Source organism: Plasmodium malariae (assembly GCF_900090045.1).
Source record: "Plasmodium malariae genome assembly, chromosome: 8".
NCBI lineage: Eukaryota > Apicomplexa > Aconoidasida > Haemosporida > Plasmodiidae > Plasmodium > Plasmodium malariae.
Genome location: NC_041782.1, coordinates 1,075,788 through 1,096,336, shown reverse-complemented (window position 1 = coordinate 1,096,336; position 20,549 = coordinate 1,075,788). Strand labels below are relative to the sequence as shown.

At 26.1% G+C, this 20,549-nt stretch overlaps 5 protein-coding genes across 5 annotated transcripts; 1 reads left to right on the top strand and 4 right to left on the bottom strand.

Annotated features, from left to right (window-relative positions):
- Window positions 1–533: 533 nt before the first annotated feature.
- On the bottom strand, window positions 534–2,708 carry PmUG01_08032200 (Rab3 GTPase-activating protein non-catalytic subunit, putative; the record flags this gene model as incomplete). The annotated part of the gene is made up of 1 exon (XM_029004484.1): window positions 534–2,708. One exon carries the CDS (start codon window positions 2,706–2,708, stop codon window positions 534–536), a length of 2,175 nt encoding a protein of 724 aa, XP_028861168.1.
- Window positions 2,709–5,203: 2,495 nt separating this feature from the next.
- On the top strand, window positions 5,204–6,100 carry PmUG01_08032100 (conserved Plasmodium protein, unknown function; the record flags this gene model as incomplete). The annotated part of the gene is made up of 1 exon (XM_029004483.1): window positions 5,204–6,100. One exon carries the CDS (start codon window positions 5,204–5,206, stop codon window positions 6,098–6,100), a length of 897 nt encoding a protein of 298 aa, XP_028861167.1.
- Window positions 6,101–7,023: 923 nt separating this feature from the next.
- Window positions 7,024–8,562, bottom strand: PmUG01_08032000 (conserved Plasmodium protein, unknown function; the record flags this gene model as incomplete). The annotated part of the gene is made up of 1 exon (XM_029004482.1): window positions 7,024–8,562. One exon carries the CDS (start codon window positions 8,560–8,562, stop codon window positions 7,024–7,026), a length of 1,539 nt encoding a protein of 512 aa, XP_028861166.1.
- A 4,565-nt stretch (window positions 8,563–13,127) lies between these two features.
- Window positions 13,128–15,753, bottom strand: ENO (enolase, putative; the record flags this gene model as incomplete). Its single annotated transcript, XM_029004481.1, has 2 exons — window positions 13,128–14,425; window positions 15,711–15,753. 2 exons carry the CDS (start codon window positions 15,751–15,753, stop codon window positions 13,128–13,130), a joined length of 1,341 nt encoding a protein of 446 aa, XP_028861165.1.
- Window positions 15,754–18,198: 2,445 nt separating this feature from the next.
- Window positions 18,199–20,305, bottom strand: PmUG01_08031800 (ribonucleotide reductase small subunit, putative; the record flags this gene model as incomplete). Its single annotated transcript, XM_029004480.1, has 5 exons — window positions 18,199–18,291; window positions 18,633–19,290; window positions 19,512–19,648; window positions 19,938–19,970; window positions 20,219–20,305. 5 exons carry the CDS (start codon window positions 20,303–20,305, stop codon window positions 18,199–18,201), a joined length of 1,008 nt encoding a protein of 335 aa, XP_028861164.1.
- Between the last annotated feature and the right edge of the window lie 244 nt (window positions 20,306–20,549).

Sequence of the window (20,549 nt, the reverse complement as noted above, 5' to 3'; positions counted from 1 at the left end):
TAGTCAACATAAATCGTTCCGTTCCTCATGTTAAAATTAAGCTCACATAAATTAAGCCGTATATACTGGCGTATATACATATATACGTATATTTGTGCAAGTATATATTTACATATTCATATATATATATATATTCTGATCGAGCACCCATTTGGGCTTCTAAGCTTGTACTTAGGTAAAATTTCAGAAGTTTTCCTTCAAAGTTTTTTTCTTTGTTTTCTTTATATGGTAATACAAATTAGACGAAAAAAAGTAAAATGTCAACCACATTTACATACAAAAGTGGAAAAAAAAAAAAATAAATAAATAAATAAATATATATATATATATATATATTATATATATATATATTATATAAATATACACATTATATATTTATGTAAAATTGTAAATCTACGCAAATCGGAGATACGTCAAAAGAGTAATTAAAACAAGGTTACACATATCCTTCACTCGTGTGAAAAGTGGAGGAAACTCAACTTAGGCAGATGTTTACCTTAAAAACAAAGCTATAGATAGGAAGCGATAAATCATCATTTCCATTTTAAGTAGAACAACTCAAAATTGGAGCTCATCAAAAATACGTGAAGATTAGTGTTAAAAAAATAAATTTTTTTCGGTACATCATGATCAACGAAAAATATTTTAAAAAGGGTTGGGTTTTCATATGTCCTCACACTATATATTCTTTGCATGGTTTTTAAATCCCAGATTTCAATTAGATTTCTGGTTTTTAGGTAAAATAAAATGCCTTTATCAAATTTATTATTTATTAAATCATTGGATGTTTCACTATTTAAGTTCATGTCTTTCATATTAAAATCATTTTCAGAATTATCATTGTTATAAGTTCTAACTGTTTTCTTTTGTATAAAACTCATAAAGGCAGATCGGTAACTTTTCCACATGTATAAAATATTTAATGTTAATACGTTAAATAAACATATCCTCCCCAAGTTATCTAGGGCTAAGAGTAAATTGCTATTCCACGGACATACACATATGTCTATTATTTGCCTTTTCGAATCATTAAAGCAATGCACAATATTTGTGTTGAGGACCTCCATCATGCCGCTTCCATAACTGCTACCGATGTTGTTGTTAATGCTGTTGTTAATGCTGTTGTTGATGCTGCTGTTGATGCTGCTGATATTATTGTTACTATTATTATTATTATTTCCGTTGTTACTACCACTGTTATTACCACTGCTTGCACTCGCTTCCGCTGCCACAGCAGGGGAAGAGCCCGTACCCATTACACCCGCAGAGGACGGGTCATTCCGCTTGGTAAATATATTTTTTAAAAAATTATTAATTTTTGAACTTAACTTTTCAGACGTACCAAAATTTTCTTTTTTCGTTAAGAAGTCATTTTGCGCGTTTGGTCTAACTATATTAAGAATTGATAGAGTCATATTTTTAGACGTCACTATATAATTAACGTTTCTATGATCACTGTTAATATGATAGGCATTCACATTATCATTTATGTTGGAAAGTACGTTTACGTTTGTGTTTGCGTTCATATTTGCGTTCGTGTTTGCGTTCATATTTGCGTTCATATTTGCGTTCGTGTTTGAGTTCATGTTTGAGTTCATGTTTGAGTTCATGTTTGCGTTCATATTTGCGTTCATATTTGCGTTCATATTTGCGTTCGTGTTTGCATTCATATTTGCGTTCGTGTTTGCATTCATATTTGCATTCATATTTGTGTTCATATTTGCGTTCATGTCTACATTCATGTGTGCGTTTATGTTCACATTTATGTTAGCGTGTATATAGCGCATTAAATCTTCCATATTATAAACAGAATACAACTCCTTTTTTAAAACTTCTGGAGTGTTGTCATACCTTAATAGTATATGCTTTATGTTGATATTTTTATTTATAGTAAACAAGTAATGAAAGGGCAATATTTTTGAATTTTTTTCCAAAGCCCGTTTTATTATATAAATATTGGAGTTTACTATAGTATTATTTTCATGTACAAATAAGATATAATCCTTTTGATGTTCAATAATAATAATTTTAATTTTATTATCAATAAATTTATTTTGCATACATAAAATTCCTTCATGGTTGTATAAGAACACTTTTCCATTATTTAAGCCCAGTATAATATGTGGAAAATAATTATTCATAAAAAATATATTCAATGATTCAATTGTTTCTTTTTCATTTAATATAGGATTAAAAAAATTTAAATAGACAATATTTTTTTTATTTAAACAATATATTAAAAAAAATAAATAATTTTTATTTTGAAAATAAAAAACCATGTTAATGAAATCCTCATCGTCCCCTTTTTCTTTCATTTTCATATTTGATGATATATCACATTTCGATTCAAAAATCAACACCTTACAATTCTTTGTGTTAATATCATCTTTAGTTATACAATAGTTACCCTTTAAAAATATCTTACTCAATATTTTTACTAATATTTCAAGAGTAAACACTTCCTCCAGTTCAATCATTTCGTTCAGACTATGTGTACTATCACCTTCTACTCGATGCTCATCATCACTACTACTTTCCTTTCTTTCTTCAACTCTTAACGACTCATTTTCTAAATTCTCCGAATTTATGCTACTGTTACTTTCATTTTTACGTGATAAAGTTTTCAAGTAATTATTGGACTCCTCAATCATCTTTTGCTTTTTGTAATTATTTAAATCGTTGTTGTTATTCGCGTCATTTTTACTCATATTTACGCGGCTTTCAGTTGGGCATTGAGAAAAAAAAAAAAGAGAAAAAGGGAAAAATAAAAAAATGAAAAAATGAAAAAATGAAAAAATGAATAAATGAATAAATGAAAAAATGAATAAATGAAAAAATGAAAAAATGAAAAAATGAAAAAATGAAAAAATGAAAAAATAAATAAATGAAAAAATGAAAAAAGGAAAAAATAAATAAATGAAAAAATGAAAAAATGAAAAAATGAAAAAATGAAAAAATGAAAAATAAAAAATGAAAAAATGAAAAAATGAAAAAATGAAAAAAATGAAAAAATGAAAAAAGGAAAAAATGAAAAAAGGAAAAAAGGAAGAAAGGAAAAAAGGAAGAAAGGAAATAAAAATTTCTTTTACATATTATTATAACTCGTTACATATAAATATAACAAGGACGATAAATTGTTCCATTTTATATTAACAAAAATCTAAAGTAGGGATTTCATTTTCGCATAAATGGGAAGTGAGAATTTATACCCCAAAAATGAACAACAAAAAAAAAAAAATTAAAAATATTAAAAATTAAAAATATTAAAAATTAAAAATATTAAAAATTAAAAATATTAAAAATTAAAAATATTAAAAATTAAAAATATTAAAAATTAAAAATATTAAAAATTAAAAATATTAAAATATAATAAAATGTTAAAATATATAATAAAATAAAAAGATATCAAGTCTATGTCACAGCCAAAAAAAGCCGAACAATTTTTTGTACCAAAAAAAGAAAAAAAAAAAATTTGGTGTGCTTCACAACATATTATAAATTAAAATATTTCATATATTTCATTTTTTATTTTTTTACTAAACAAAACTGTACAAGCTTCATTCAGTCTGCACGACTTTTTGCTTGTATGTAATCTTTCCATATCATACATGTGTGCTTAACCACAATTAGCGCGCGTCAAATTATAAGAAATACGTAATTTTTCTATTTGGAACATGAAATAGAAAAAAATGGAAAAATTGAAAAGATTGAAAAGATTGAAAAGGTTGAAAAAATTGAAAAGGTTGAAAAAATTGAAAAGATTGAAAAATTTCAAAAATTACAAAAATTGGAAAAACAGGAAAGGAAAAATAAAAGGAACTATCAGCTAAGTAATATGGTATAATAAAATTTTTTTAAAAAGCACAGCGAGTAACAAATAGAAATACCTATCCAACAACATACATAACTCTTTTCTGGAATAAAACAAATATAAATATCCTTTCAAGCTTTTATATATAAACATTGCAAATGCAACATATACAGGTGTATGTATTTATTTGTTTATTTATTTTTGTGTATGTTCATGTTACAAATATGTGAGATGTGCATTTTCTTATAATTTAAAAACTATTAAAAAAATATTAAATAAGATCATTGTTATTTTGATGTGTTATAATTCCTATACATATTAAAAAAAAAAAAAAAAAAAGAAGACCTCTGAAAAATTGTTAACGGTTTAAAAGAAATATAGCACAAAACAGTCTCATCAAAAAGAAACTATAATGGAAAAACAATTTTTCCATTGTTATAATTCTCGTCGATCTACATTAACATATGTAGCTATATATATGCAGCTACATGTACATATATATATGCTGTGAAAAGGCTAGTGAACTAGGGCAAAGTTTTGAATAAACTGCTATATATAACAAAAATAAAAAATAGCTTCTATCAATAATGCGAATAAATATTTCAAGAACGCAGTAATAAATCTATTCGCCTGGAAATACACCCTTATGAAAAATATGATTAGTTATGTGTAAAAGATACCACAATATCATAAACCTATAATTGCTTGACTAAATGCGTAATTTCAAAATAGACAAAAAAAAAAAAAAAAAAAAGAGAGCAGTAAAAGAGAAGAAAAAATAAAAAGAAAAAAACAAAATCATTAAAAATGCTTATCTTCGCATATTGGTGCATAAGTAGGAGTTATAGAAAGTCCCCCTCGTTTACTATACTTCAGTATTTCTTCTAAAAAAAAAAAAAAAGTAAAATGAGGAAAAATGGAGCAAAATATAGCAGAATACGTAAAATATGCAAAATATAGCAGAATACGTAAAATATGCAAAATATAGCAGAATACGTAAAATATGCAAAATATAGCAGAATACGTAAAATATGCAAAATATAGCAGAATACGTAAAATATGCAAAATATAGCAAAATACGTAAAATATGCAAAATATAGCAAAATATGTAAAATAAGCAAAATATGCAAAATATAGCAAAATATGTAAAATAAGCAAAATATAACAGAATAGGTATAATCATCGAAATAAAATGAAAGTAGAATTACAATTTTCTAAAAATGGAATAGATGATCTCACGTTATGGGAAGAAAAGACCTTCTCGATTTATGTGTGTAATTATTAATCAAAGAATATATAATTATTACTACATTATTATTCTTTCCTCCACTCCTCTCTCCTACTCTTTTTTTTTTTTTTTTTTCTTTTATTTCTTCTATGGAATTTACAGAGATGTTTAATGTCTATGATCAGAACGATCATTCATGTAAAAGAACACAAAAAAAAAAAAAAATAAAATATCAAAAGAATACTTGGTTTTTCCTATTTTTTTTTTCAATAAGTGTAATACTTTATTTTAGCTCAGGTTCTTTCGTAGTCTTTGCTAAAAATGTTAACAAAAACGACGTAACTAATGGCTTAATTAATAATAATAACAAACATATTAGTGATAACAAAAATGTAGGAGATAGTAAAAAGAGAAAAAAAAAAAGGGAAGATGAACTAATTACAGTGAATACCTCTCCTACGAATAGTAATATCAGTTATGATTCCAACAGCAATATCAATAGTAATACCAGTAGCAATACCAATAGCAATACCAATGGCAATACCAATAGTAATACCAGTAGCAATACCAATAGCAATACCAATGGCAATACCAATAGCAATACCAATAGCAATATCAACAGCAATATCAATAGCAATACCAATGGTAACATTAACGAAGAAATTCGAAGAGACCTACTTATGGATACATTTAACATAAAAAAGTTTGAAGATGATGCATATAAACTGAATTTTCTAGAAGGTGGTTTAATGGATAGTGCAAACGTTATAAAAAATAGTAGTTTTATTTTTGATGCTGTAAAGTATTTATTTAAGGGTATTAAAGAAGGTCATTTAAAACCCCCCGACTTAAAGGATACTCCTGGCTTAAGAAGTGAGATGGATAATAATGCTGGTGAAATAAAAAGGTTAATCATTATTAAAATAATTAAGTGTGCAGCAGTTTTAATGTTATTGTATATTATCGTTCGTCTAATTTTTTCATTTTTTAAAAAACTATTTAATTTAATATTTGTTTTCCTTTTTAAAACTATAAAATTTTGCTGTTGTGGGGGGAAATAGCCGAAATAATGCTCCTTTCCCCAAACAGAAGCGCCAAAAAGTAAACTTCAATAAGCATAAAATAAATATGATACAAGTCAAAATGAGCGAAAAATAAGCCCCAAATGAACATCAGACAACACACACATAGAGCAAAATATACATAAAACAATGTAAGCACAAAAAGGTGTTATAAGCAAAAATTCTTTTTTTTTTTTTGTATCATCCTTAATTATATTATTTTTTTTTTTAAATTATAATTAAAATATAATTTTTACATGAACCAAAAAGGCAAATATTTGCAAATTAATAGAAGGGTAAAGGTAAATTGTTTGTTTTTGAAAAACTAAAATATGATTAAAAACGCAATGCCAAATGGGGAATATATATATATATATCTAAATGAATGAGTCGGGTACATGTGCCTATGTATATATGTACACATAAATAATGTGTATGTATGTATGTATATATGATTGGGACAAAATCCTAGTGTACCATTTTTATTTTTAAATAGAATCCCATCACGACGTATAAAATGGAAACACGCAAGTGACAACAATTTTGACGAAAAATTATGAACAATGCAGGTTAAACAGGTGAAAATTAAAAATTAGGCCTACACATATACGTGCATATATACATATATATATATATTTTTTTTTTTTTTTTTTTTTGAGCGTATTTATCCCATATATATTTATGCAACTTTTCCAAATGACCTTAATTTTTCTCTTTATAATTGTTACAATTGTTCCAGTTGTAATTAGACGAGTTCTTTTAAATGCCCACTCTTTTAGTTCCTGTTGTGGTTATATATTCTATTTTTACTTATCAATCTTTTTGTCATGGTATTTTTTTTTTGGGAGCCTTCTTAACTGTGGACTCCTCCTGTCCTTCATCATAATTGATCATATGTGTTATGTTAAGCGCCCTTGCGCAGCTTACACTTTGTTTAAAACTAGCTTAACTTCTATATCTTTATTATTTTTTATCCTACCCAATAAGGAAAAGCGGTCCTTTTTATAAATAAAATTTTCATTTTCTATGCTGGATTTTCCACAGGGGTTTTTCCCTTGACACTCTGAATGCCTTTTTAGAGATTCATTTATAGATCCATTTATAGATTCATTAGAATAATTAGAGTTATTATTAGTATACTTATAATGTGTTTTTACAGTAGTATTGTGTGTAGAATTAGTTTTAGAATTATTATGATCATGTATATGTTTAGAATCATTTGAGGAATCACAAGTACTTGAGTTCCTAATGCTATTTGAGTTTGATAGTGCGTTCATTTTTGTTCTTCTGGGGTTGAGTTCATAAGCATCTTCTCTTTTTTCATCATGAACAAGTATGTTGCTCGAGTAGTTGTTACGTATCATGTGAGATTCATGATTTGAAATTGAAGTCGGTCTGTTGGCAATACTTTTCTGATAAGCTTTGAGAGAATTTTTCCCTCCATTTTGCATATTTTTCAAGTTTTGATATGAACCGTTTATTAAAATGTTGTAGTTTTCAATGTCGTTCCTGTTCAGGTGATGGCTGTTCAGGTGATGGCTGCTCAGATGATGGTTGTTTAAGCTGTAGCGGTTTACATTATACTTTTTCATGTCGCTCTTTTTCATGTTGTAGTTTCCTAGGCCATATTTCTTTACACTACTTCTACTTAAATATTTACATGTGGTTGGGTTAATGATCCCTTTTTTTATATTGTCAATTATTATTTTTTTCCACAAATTATATGATAAGTCCCTTTTTCTAAACTTATCTGTATATCTTGCACTAGTTTGGTTGTACATTCCAGGATGAGAATTATAATAATAATTTAAGGAATTATTTACTTCATGCTTATCAGTTTGTTTTTTTCTGTATGAATAACTAGAATTTCTTTTTTTTTTAAGGCTTAAATTATTACTAATTCTTTTCTTCTCAGATAGTAAATAAGCAGCATGTGTTTTCAGATAAGTCCGAATGATATCTTCTTTAATTTTATCTGACGTATTTATAATTGATGGAAAAGCTTCTCTATATAGTGGAATTTTATTTAAAATGATATATCTTTCTCTATTAAATTTAGCCTTATTATTAATAAAATTATTTTGATATAATCTTTTTCTTGTCATAAGATCATACTGTTTCATTTTATTTCTTAAGCAATGTGCTTTCTTCCATTTCTTTTTATCCTGTTCATTATTTATACTATTTGGAAGTTTTATATATTCATTTATTTTGAGCACTTCATCTATGTAATCACGACACTGTAACTCAAAATTGTCCAAATTGTTCAAATTGTCCAAATTATTTACAGAATTATCTCTCTTCTCATTGCAGCATTTTCTAGTATTTATATTTAAACTGCTTGTTCTCAAATTGCTACAATTTTCGCTTTTTTTTTTATTTTTTGGAAGAATTTTTATGCAACCACTTACCTTCTTCTTGTTAGAAGGAATTACCTCCACATTATTTTTCGTTTCGCCCATTAGTAAGTGATAAAGGTGTGCGCCTTTTTAGTACTTATTACTTCTTAATATTTATTACTACTTCTTACTGATTCTTACTACTTCTTAATATTTATTACTACTTCTTACTGATTCTTACTACTTCTCAATAATTTTTAGTATTCAGTATACTTAATAATGTTTAATGTACTTTTTTTATTTTATTTTTTATTTTATATATTATTTTATATTTTATTTTTTTTCCCTGGGAAATATTTTACATTAGCATAATAAGTAAAATGTCGGCTGTTATAATGATTCAGAAAAGGTAACTTAAAGTATGTAATTCGTTTCAGGGAGAATTTATATATATGCATAAACATGTGTCTACGAAGTGACTGACAATGTTGTATACTTCACAAAACTTGGTTTTGAGAGGATACATAAATACAAACACAAATGAAAAAAAAAAAAAAAAAAAAAATTAACAGCTTAAAGAGTTAAATATACAAAGGTTGTTTCTAATTTTGTACTAAAACATACAAAAAGACACAATAAAAATTTACTGAGTGCACAAATTTTTTGTAAGTAACGACATCTTTAATTATAATGGTATATATTACATAACGTTATACTTTGTCATCATCAACAGGTGAAATAGTGTAGGTGTTCTTTTCTGTTGCTATTACTATTCCTATTACTGTTTCAATTTCTGTTTCTGTTTCTGTTTCTGTTTATGTTTATGCTTGTATTTATGCTTATATTTATCTTTTTTTATTTATTTATTTATTATTTTTTTTTTTTTTTTGCGTACGAAACTTGAATAAAACTCTTTTAGCCTTTAATTACCTATCCCCATAATTCATAGCCGAAATAAAAAAAAAATAGAAACGAATAGCAAATATAGTTAAAAGAAAACGAGCGGGAAAATAATTAACAAAAATGAGAGGTATAACACGTGATCGAAAAGGTGGTAAAAAAGATGGTAAAAAAGGTGGTAAAAAAGGTGGTTAAAAATGTGGTAAAATATGTGATCAAAAATGTGGTAAAATATGTGATCAAAAATGTGGTAAAATATGTGATCAAAAATGTGGTAAAATATGTGATTAAAAATGTGGTAAAATATGTGATCAAAAATGTGGTAAAAAATGTGGCCAAACAAATGAGTAACCATTAAGGACAAAAGAAAAAAAAAGGTTAATTTTTAAAATTAAAAAGAGGATGAATAATAAAAAATATAAAAAAAAAATATCATAAAATGACATAAAAAACACGTAAGAACAAATAGACAATTTTATGAGTTTATCTCTAACTGCAAAGTATATATATATATATATATATATATGTATGTGCATTTACATAATGGAACAAAATAGAGTTTAACAAATTTTGTTTCAACGGAAAAAATGGAGTTGCATAGTGTAAGGAGATCAACAAATAAGGGAAAAAAAAAAATCAGCATATAAAAATATATATATGTGATAAATGAAAAAATCAGAAAATTGTTATTAATAGAGCAAATAAAAAAAAGAAGTGTTTTTATACAATATGAAACACAAACATTCAGTTTTAGAAAATATTTTATTTATTAATACAAATGCTTACATGAGAAGTTCATATTTGAATTTCATGCTGTAGTGTATGTCATTGGGCACAGCATAAAAGAAAAAATGTGCATCTGCTCCATAGGCTTTCAAAACGTAATGCATATGCGTTATATTTATGTAAATATATATATGTATTTATATATATATGTATTTATTTATGTGTATTTGTATTTATGTATTTATATTTATGTATATATGTATATGTTATATGTACGTATTTGTTCTATATGCATATATAACAGTAAATTTTTTTTTTTTTTTTTTTTTTTTTTTTTTTTTCTACAAATAAATATACACATAATCAAAAGCGATTAACAAATAATACAAAAAATATTTTTAAATTATGAATAAATGTAGGAACTTTTACACATTAGCTCCCTTATTCAGTTAACACAAAAAAGATATATAAAAATATTTTATATTTTAAAATGCGTTTTGAGGTATATTATTCCATGCACGTATATAAAATTATATATTTCACACTTCACCTACTATATAGATATGTTCTTTTTTTTTTCTTTCATTTTTTCATTCTTTTTTTCTTACTTTTTTACCTTCTTTTTTTACTGTTTTCTTTTTCTTTTTCTTTTTCTTTTTCTTTTTCTTTTTTTTTTTTTCTTTTTTTTTTTTTTGCTTTACACACGTGCTAAAGTAATTTAATCTGCTGTAAAACAATTTTTAACGGAACATTGACTTTTAAAAATTCTTAAAAATTATGTTGTTAATATTTGTTTGCAAAATTTGGATATTTGAAACTTTGAATTTTTACAATATTTTTTCCTTTTTCTTATTTTTCTTATTTTTCTTATTTTTCTTATTTTTCTTATTTTTCTTATTTTACTTATTTTGCTTGTTTTTCTTATTTTACTTATTTTGCTTGTTTTACCTTTTTTGCATTTTTCGCTTTCTCTTTCTTTTTTTTTTTTTTTTTTTTGCCTGTTTTCTCCTCAGTCATAAGAACTTTGTTCTATGTGAAAAATGCATCAAAAGAAAAAGTATTGCATTACATATTCTTTCCTTTTTTGTTTATATTTTGTTTTATTATTTTTTTTTTTTATTTGTGTTAATAATTTCACTCAAATTTAATGAACAGTAAAAAGAAGAAAATGAATTACACAAAAAACATGAGCTATATTTTTGTACTTAATTTAATATTTCACATAAATGAAATGAACATTTTTACAATATCCCGGTTTTGTTAACATAGTGTTGTTGTTTTCCCCTTTTCAGCAATTTCTCATTTATTATCTCTCAATTTTTATGCTTCACATGTTTATATTTATCCTTCATTCCCCTACAAGCAGCATAACCCGTCACGTTTTGCGGCTTCGTTGGTTCGTCCATGCGTCACGTTATCCATTTATTATTTTATTATATTGTTATTTTGTTTTTTTGCTTTTTCGTTTTTATGCTTTTTCGTTTTTATGCTTCTTCGTTTTTTTGCTTTTTCGTTTTTATGCTTTTTCGTTTTTATGCTTCTTCGTTTTTATACTTTTTTGTTTTTATGCTTTTTTGTTTTTATACTTCTTCGTTTTTATGCTTTTTTGTTTTTATGCTTTTTTGTTTTTTATGCTTTTTTGTTTTTATGCTTTTTTGTTTTTTATGCTTTTTTGTTTTTATACTTCTTCGTTTTTATGCTTTTTTGTTTTTATGCTTTTTTGTTTTTATGCTTTTTTGTTTTTATGCTTTTTTGTTTTTATACTTCTTCGTTTTTATGCTTTTTTTGTTTTTATACTTCTTCGTTTTTATTTTTTTGCTTTTTTGTTTTTATGCTTTTTTGTTTTTATACTTCTTCGTTTTTATGCTTTTTTGTTTTTATGCTTTTTTGTTTTTATACTTTTTTGTTTTTTTATACTTTTTTGTTAGTATACTTTTTTGTTAGTATACTTTTTTGTTAGTATACTTTTTTGTTAGTATACTTTTATGCTTTTTAATTTTTTTACCTTTTTATCTCTTTCCCGTCACTTGTCTCCTTATTTAATGCAGGAGACGACGAGACTTCTCAACATCAAAACGTCCACTTATTTTAAAATATAATTTTAAAAGATACTAAGGAAGAAAAGAGAAAAAAGAAAAAAAGCGGAACAAAAAAGGAGAAAAACAGACCGTTTTTCTCTTGTGAAGCTTATAGCTCCATTCAATTTCAGTTTGATAGCGATCGAAATATTATACACATATATATTATGCGCTATATATAATATATGGTGTACCATACAGCATTATACTATACCTTGTGTTCTCATCAATTTCTTAATCAACATTCTTTATAAATTAGTGTTTGTAAAAGATCATGTATATAAAAAAAAAAAAAAAAATAAATACATAAAATAGAATAAAATAAAAATAATAAATAAATAAATAATACATAAATAAAGTAAAAAAAATAAATACATATAATATAATAACGAACGTTAACCCGAGATGAAGTTATACGTTAATAAAAATAAAAGAAGACAGAAATATTTGTTCATAAAAGAAGTACATTAAGACAGTACTAAATGGTTACATATGTAAACAAGCCTTATAAAAGTAATCAAACTCGCACTTAAGAAGATCAAAAAGTATGCGTACCTACGTCTTCCCGGCAAAAACATTGAACTGTACACATTTGCATAAACGGGTAATTTTGGCTTCGTATACATACTCGTGCACACAAATATGTACATACATATATTATATTATACACATCTGCAAGCACATTTGCACTAATGGGGCCCTGATTACATACATTTAATACGAAACTCATACTATTACGTACAACAATATGTGCCAAAATTCTCCGTTCTCAACGGCTAGTGTTCGTTTATGCCTTAATAGTATATTTTTTTTTTTTTATTATTTTATTCTTTTTTATTATTTTATTCTTTTTTTAATTTTATTTTATTTTTTTTTTTTTTTTTTTTTTTTTTTTTATTTTTTTTTTATTTATATATATATATTTTTATTTTTTCTTCCTTAATTTAACTTTATTTTTTATCTAATTTTTTTTGCCTTTTCCCGTTAATTCATCTGTAATCTGAACTTTTCCCCCGCAAAAAGCGCGCTACTGCCAAGGGATTCCTCAATTCTTAACAATTGATTATACTTGGCATTTCTTTCACTTCTACAAGGAGCACCAGTTTTTATTTGACCAGTTCTAAGTGCAACAACTAAGTCAGCAATAAAAACATCTTCTGTTTCACCTGACCTGTGTGATACCATGACTCCCCAATTATTTTTTTGAGAAAGTAAGCATGCTTCAATAGCTTCTGTTATTGAACCAATTTGGTTTACTTTAAGTAATAAAGCATTACATGCTTTTTTCTCAAGTGCTTTAGTAATTCTGGTTGGATTTGTAACTAATAAATCATCTCCTACAATTTGTACGTCCTTACCAATAGCTTCTGTAAGTTTTGCATAGTTTTCCCAATCATCTTGATCAAATGGATCTTCAATTGAAATGATAGGATACTTTTTAACTAAATCGATGTATAAGTTAACTAACTCAGCACCAGTTTTTACTAATGACTTATCATTATTTGGTGTTTTAAAATCTAAGTCATATGTTTTGTTATCACTGTTATAAAACTCTGAAGCAGCAACATCCATAGCAATTTTTACCTTACCTTCATATCCAGCTCCCTTAATAGCACTTACTAACAAATCAAGGGCTTCATTTGCATTTAAAATATTTGGTGCAAATCCTCCTTCATCACCTACATTTGTCGCATCGATTCCGTATTTCTTTTTTATTTCTGATTTTAATGTATGATATACTTCTGCACCATATCTTAAAGCTTCTTTAAAACTTGGAGCACCAACTGGGACTATCATGAATTCTTGGAAAGATAATTTATTACCTGCATGTGATCCACCATTAATAACATTTAAACAAGGAACTGGTAAAACCATTTGATCTGTTTTTTTGTCAGCTAGTTGAGCTAAATATTTGTATAAAGAAACTTTATTTGCCGCAGCACCAGCTCTACATACTGCCATAGAAATAGCTAAAATTGCATTAGCCCCTAATTTGTTTTTTGACCATCCCCATTCATTCTTACTACCATCTAATTCTTGAACCATCATATTGTCGATCTTCTTCTGTTCTGTGCAATTTAATCCAATCAATTTTGGTGCTATCTTTTCATTAATATTCTTAATTGCTTGTTGAACACCTTTTCCTAAATACCTACTCTTGTCATTGTCTCTAAGCTCAAGTGCTTCGTAAATACCCGTGGATGCTCCGGAAGGAACAGCAGCGCGAAAGATACCCAAGTTTGTTTCCAAATCGACTTCAACCGTTGGGTTTCCTCTGGAGTCTGTTCAAGCGAAATAAACAGACATATACATATATAAAAGTATATATACATATATATATATATGCATGCCATATATACATACGCATCAGCAGATGTGAGAAAAAAATGTGCGCGTATCTTAGTATCATAATCACAAAGTAACGCGTAAAAAAATATAGAACATGCTTTTTGTTGAAAAAGGTTCAAAGAAAATTTTGTCTTTCTCTACATATGCACGCGCAAGAAAACGGTTAAGAAGTAAATTAGGTACGCGCTAAACCGTTACACCAAAAATTTCACTATCCCACGTGCATATATTGGCACACATATATATATGTATATATATATACAACTTCACCGCAATTGTGTTATGAACAATGAAATTTATGAAGGTATCTGTGGGGTGGTTATGCAGAGCAAATACTATGTAATTCTGAGAGCTTAATTGCTCCCCTTAAATTAAAATATGTGCATATGTATATTCGTTCATATGTATATTAGTTCATATGTATATTAGTTCATATGTATATTAGTTCATATGTATATTAGTTCATATGTATATTAGTTCATATGTATATTAGTTCATATGTATATTAGTTCATATGTATATTAGTTCATATGTATATTAGTTCATATGTATATTAGTTCATATGTATATTAGTTCATATGTATGTATGTATGTATATATATATATATATATATATATATATATATAAGGGCATGCACGGCGAACAATATTATTCATCCGTACGCATGGTGGCATGCTCCTCTCCAAATGTAATCGCAGCTGTACAATTTTTGAGACTTAAAAATGGGTTATACAGGACGAAATTAAGTTAACATATAAAATTAGTAAAAACAAAAAAGAAGTTAATAAACTCAGTTATTCTGTTATTTGTTGAAAATTGAAGTATAAATTTTTTATGATGAACTACCCATTTGGGTATATTTCAAAAGAATATTTATACTTTGAGCTTTTTTATAAAAATATCAATAACTAAATAATTGGTATGACCTTATAAAAGCATCCCATACGGAATAACAGATATTCACGCGCAGGATCATATATACATGTATGAACCTACGTACATAAACAAACATATATACATACCTATATACATACATATATACATACATATATACATATATACATACATATATACATATATACATACATATATACATATATATATACATATATATATACATATATATATATGTATGCATGTATATGATGTATACACGTATACATACGCTTATGGATCCATTTATGTAGTACACTATATGCGTAGTGAGCGCCTTTTACCTAAAATTTCCCGGGCTGATATGCGAGTTATTACACTAGCCATTTTTTTTGCAAGTACGGTGAATTTATAAATTATATAATATAATTTTTTATTTTAAAAAATGGGTAAACTTTATAAAATGAATATTTTATGTGATTTAAAATATGTAGATAATATTGTAAGAAAATATGGCTTAATAAAAATTTTAACAATGATCTTTTAAAAATTTTTGATAAGGATAATTTTTAATTTTATAAAAAATTAAATGTAATTATATATTTTAAAATAAAAAATAATAAAAAAAAAAAGAAAAAATTTATATTTTTTTCTCATGAAAAAAAGTGGACTTTAAGATAATAGCAAAAAAAAAAAAAAAAAAAAAAAAGATTATATAATTTAATTGCTTTATTTATTTTATTTATTTTTTTTTTTTGTAGTGCACATTATTATAAATATATACGATACCACATATTTTGCTAGGTTTTTTTTCTTTTTTTTTTCTTTTTCTATTGAATGTAGGATTAACGATAGCTTTAATAGAGTAGTAGGGGGGTTTCAGATTTTTTGTTTATATATGCAATATATATTATTTTATAAATTGTTTAGAATTAATGTTTGTTCATATCATGAATGCTTGAATACTTATTACAATAAATGACTACAATACATATGCAAGTAAATACACTACTGGTTTAACTAACCCCCTTCATTTTTGAAGTGCATACTTTTTATACAATATATATATATATATACATATGCATGTGTATATAACATACATACATATACATGTATATATAAAATATAAATATGTTTGTATATATTTTTGTATATAGCATGAAGAATATTGCTTATGATGTCCTTTATTCCTCATATACTTTTTATGCACATGCCTACATATTTTTTTTTTTTTTTTTTACGCAGTTTAATGTGTTTTTCCTTATCCACGTAAAGTATTACTGTAAATTTTAAAAAATATTTTACATTTATTGTATATATATCAGTAAAAAATATGCGCATTATGCAATAACATGAATAATGGGAATACTCGTCATATATTTTATTTTTTGATCAAATCTTCTGTGCAAAATAAAATTGTAGAATGTAGAAAATGCTTGCTATATGTTCTATAAAAAGTGAGTACCATAATACTCCATAAAAAAATGATACTTGGTTTTTACAAAATATTTTGTTTTAATTGGAACTCTTTGAACTAAATGATATTCCAGTAGAAAAATGAAACCATATTAGATGCCTCATTATGCTTGAAGTGTCTCACATTTAATATAAAATTTTACAAATATGTATATGTATGTGAGGGTAAGTGTGGGTACGCTTGTTGAGAAAAATAAAACAAGCACTGCGCGCATATATGTACACATTGATAACCATAGTAAAGAAACAAAGGAAGGAAAAAAGTATTCCTGCACACCTTCAAATGTGCAGAAAAAAAAAAAAAAAATGTACATTTTTTATGCATTTTATAATAAGTAGAATAGTTAAAAGTAGCTGGAGAAAAAAAAAAAAAATCTGCATTTTTTGAACAAAACATTTCATGTAAATGGCATTTAACGAATTTGCACTAGTTCTCAATGTGGGTATAAATTAAAATTATAATTTCATGTTAGCACAATTACCCAAGAGTAGCATAATTATGCGCACATCCGGGGGGTGCATATAAATTATTTTATATATTGTGTATTTCATAATATATATATATATATATATGTTTAAGAGCATATATATAGCTAAATAATTTTGTAGCAGCTTTCTAATAATTTTTCATCTTTTTAGACTTACTAAAAGCAATATTTAGTTATATTCTTTGAAAGTATAGGGAAAAGAATTACCGCTTATGCATGTAATAAAAATAAAAATGTCGTCTTAGCAAATTATAATTCAGCCAATCCTATTTTTCTCTTTTTCATAACAATCTGTGCATATGCATACTTTATGCGTATTTTCATGCGTATACATATCTGTGTGTACATATATATATATATGTGTATCCCCCACTCTCCCTTAACTTTTACATTTTTATTTGTTCAAATGATTTGCTTCAAATTACACGAACTGGATATCGCGTTCCGAGTTAAATAAATTGAAGGTGTGTTTAGTTTTTTCGTAAATTTTTTTTTTTTTTTTTTTTTTTTTTTGGTATTTTTATGAATTTTCTTATATATATATATATATATAAATAATGTATAAGTGAGCAGGTTTTATTTAATATATATAAATAAAATTAAGAAATAGTAAAAAAAAAAAAAAAAAAAAAGACATACATTGCATACAAACATAATACACAGATGTTCGTATACAAAGTGATATCTTCTTATTTTTGCTTTATTTATTAAATGGTCTGTTGGTAATAATAAATATGTCTACCCATTTATGGTGGCTTCATACTTCATATAAAAATGATGGAGTTTCGTTTTGTTCTGTTTCGCTTCATTTATTTTATTCTATTTTTTCCCTTTTATCCCTAAATTTTGCCATTAGGATATGCTTCACTCAGAAGTCTTCGTCAAACGTTATTTGTTTTTCACCATAAATTTCATCAGCTTTTTTAACGGACTCTGTTTTTTGACTCTCACTCACAGTGATCTATAAATACATGAAAAAAAAAGATACAAAAATAATATTAAAAAAGTACTATATATATAAAACAATGTAAAACATATAATATATAACAGAACAATATACAATAAAGCAAAATAAAATAATATAAAACATTGGTGGAGAATTTTCATAATGGAAATAACATGTCGGACAGTTGTGACAACATAGCAGTACGATATGTATGTATATATCTGTTAACTGACAAAACATATGAAAAACGAAAGTTAAGCAGTTTCATGCTTAAAGTGTATTTTACACATCATATAAGCAGTGTACGCGTGATAGTGCGCATGTGTGTGTGTGTATGTATGTGTGTGCTTTAGTACCTTATTAAATTCAGGCCAAGAAAAGGGATATTTTGCATTAAAATGTTTTGGGTATTTCAAATTTACTAACATGCTATCAGCTAAATATTCCAAAAAGGATTTGACTTGTTCTTTTTTTATTTTTAAGACAGACAGTTCTAGCATTTCCAAAGAGAACTGATACTCTAACTCAACTGCTATTTTAAAATATTCTAATACATATTCATATTTTAATTTATTATTTAAATGATTACAACACATAACTGAAAAATCACCATGAAGATATTCATCTCTATGTATTTTTTCATGAACGGTACATAATCCAGGTAGAATAGAATTTTCCTTACAATAACCAATTAGAATATTTAACGTTCCGTTAAAAAGAACTTTAGAAATATAGATAAGAATTAGTTTATTGTAGAAAGGGATATTTGTTTCGAATATTTCAGTTAGCCATTTTTGTTTTTTTAAAACACTATCTAGTTGTATTACCTTATTAATTATTACTCTTTTCTGTTTAGAGTCAGGAATATACGTTTCAAAAATACATGCATAAACTTCATCATGAATATTTTCCATACACATCTGAAAACCGTAAAAAGCTCTGCCTTCTGGTATTTGAATAATGTCTAACATTTTGCTCGTTATTAGTGCTTGTTCCTTGTACACGTGCAAATCCCTGCAAAGTGGAAAAAAAAAAAATAAAAAGAACAGTAAATTCGATTACACACGTGTACACATACATACGTGCATATATATACGTACATATGTCCTATTACGTAGTTGAGCAATTAACCCGCTCTTGTACATTTGTGTATTACTATGCATTAAAGTTATAGCATAGCTTTCCGTTCATTTTATGTTCTTTTTTTTTTCTTTTTTTTCGTCAGTTGTCGGTACTTCAAACTATAGAAGCAAACAAGCTCGAACAATTTCACAAGCATATTTTTGTCAATGTTGTCCAAGTATTGTTTATCCTTATCAAAATTATAATCCTCAGCAGTCCAAAACAGGGATTCTATCTCTTTGTAGTAAGTCTAAAAGAAAGAAGAAAAGATAAAATGAAAAAGCGAAAAAGAGAAAATGCGAAAATGAGAAAATGCGAAAATGAGAAAATGCGAAAATGAGAAAATGCGAAAATGAGAAAATGCAAAAAAGAGAAAATGCGAAAAAGAGAAAATGCGAAAATGAGAAAATGCGAAAAAGAGAAAACACGATAATACGAAATAACGAAATAACGAAAATGGGAAAAATTTAAAGACATTGCGATATATACATTTGTGATACATGAACTGTGCTTGTTTTTCCTTTTTAGATGAAACTTACCCAGAATGTTTTGTATTTTATGGGGAACATAACCTACAGGTAATTGGGTCAAACCAATAGGGAAAAAGTGTTATTTCATGTGTGAGTAAATTATATATATACTGGTTCATATAAGTATGGGTACTCAATTATGTACGCAAGGGTACATGTAAATATGCGTATCCAATTACGTATGCACATGTGCACTTATGTATGTATGTATGCGTGAGTCCACATGTGTGCATATTTGTAATCATAAACCCGTGCACTATCATTTCAGTCTTAATTTTTCGTTTTGTTACCCATCTAAACTGATTCTCTTTTAAGATGTCATCATTATTCTGAGCTTCCAACAGTACTTCCTGGTTGTGATAGTATTCTTTGTTCATTTTTTACATAAATTAATCAATCTTTCTCAATAATTAACCAGTAATTTTATTTTAACTCAAATTAAATTGACAAAATGGAAATGATTAAATAGGAAAAGGAAAACGATTAAATAGGAAATGGAAAATGATTAAATAGGAAAAGGAAAACGATTAAATAGGAAATGGAAAATGATTAAATAGAAGAGGGAAAATGATTAAATAGGAGAAGGAAAATGATTTAATGGGAAACAGGAAAAAGGGGATA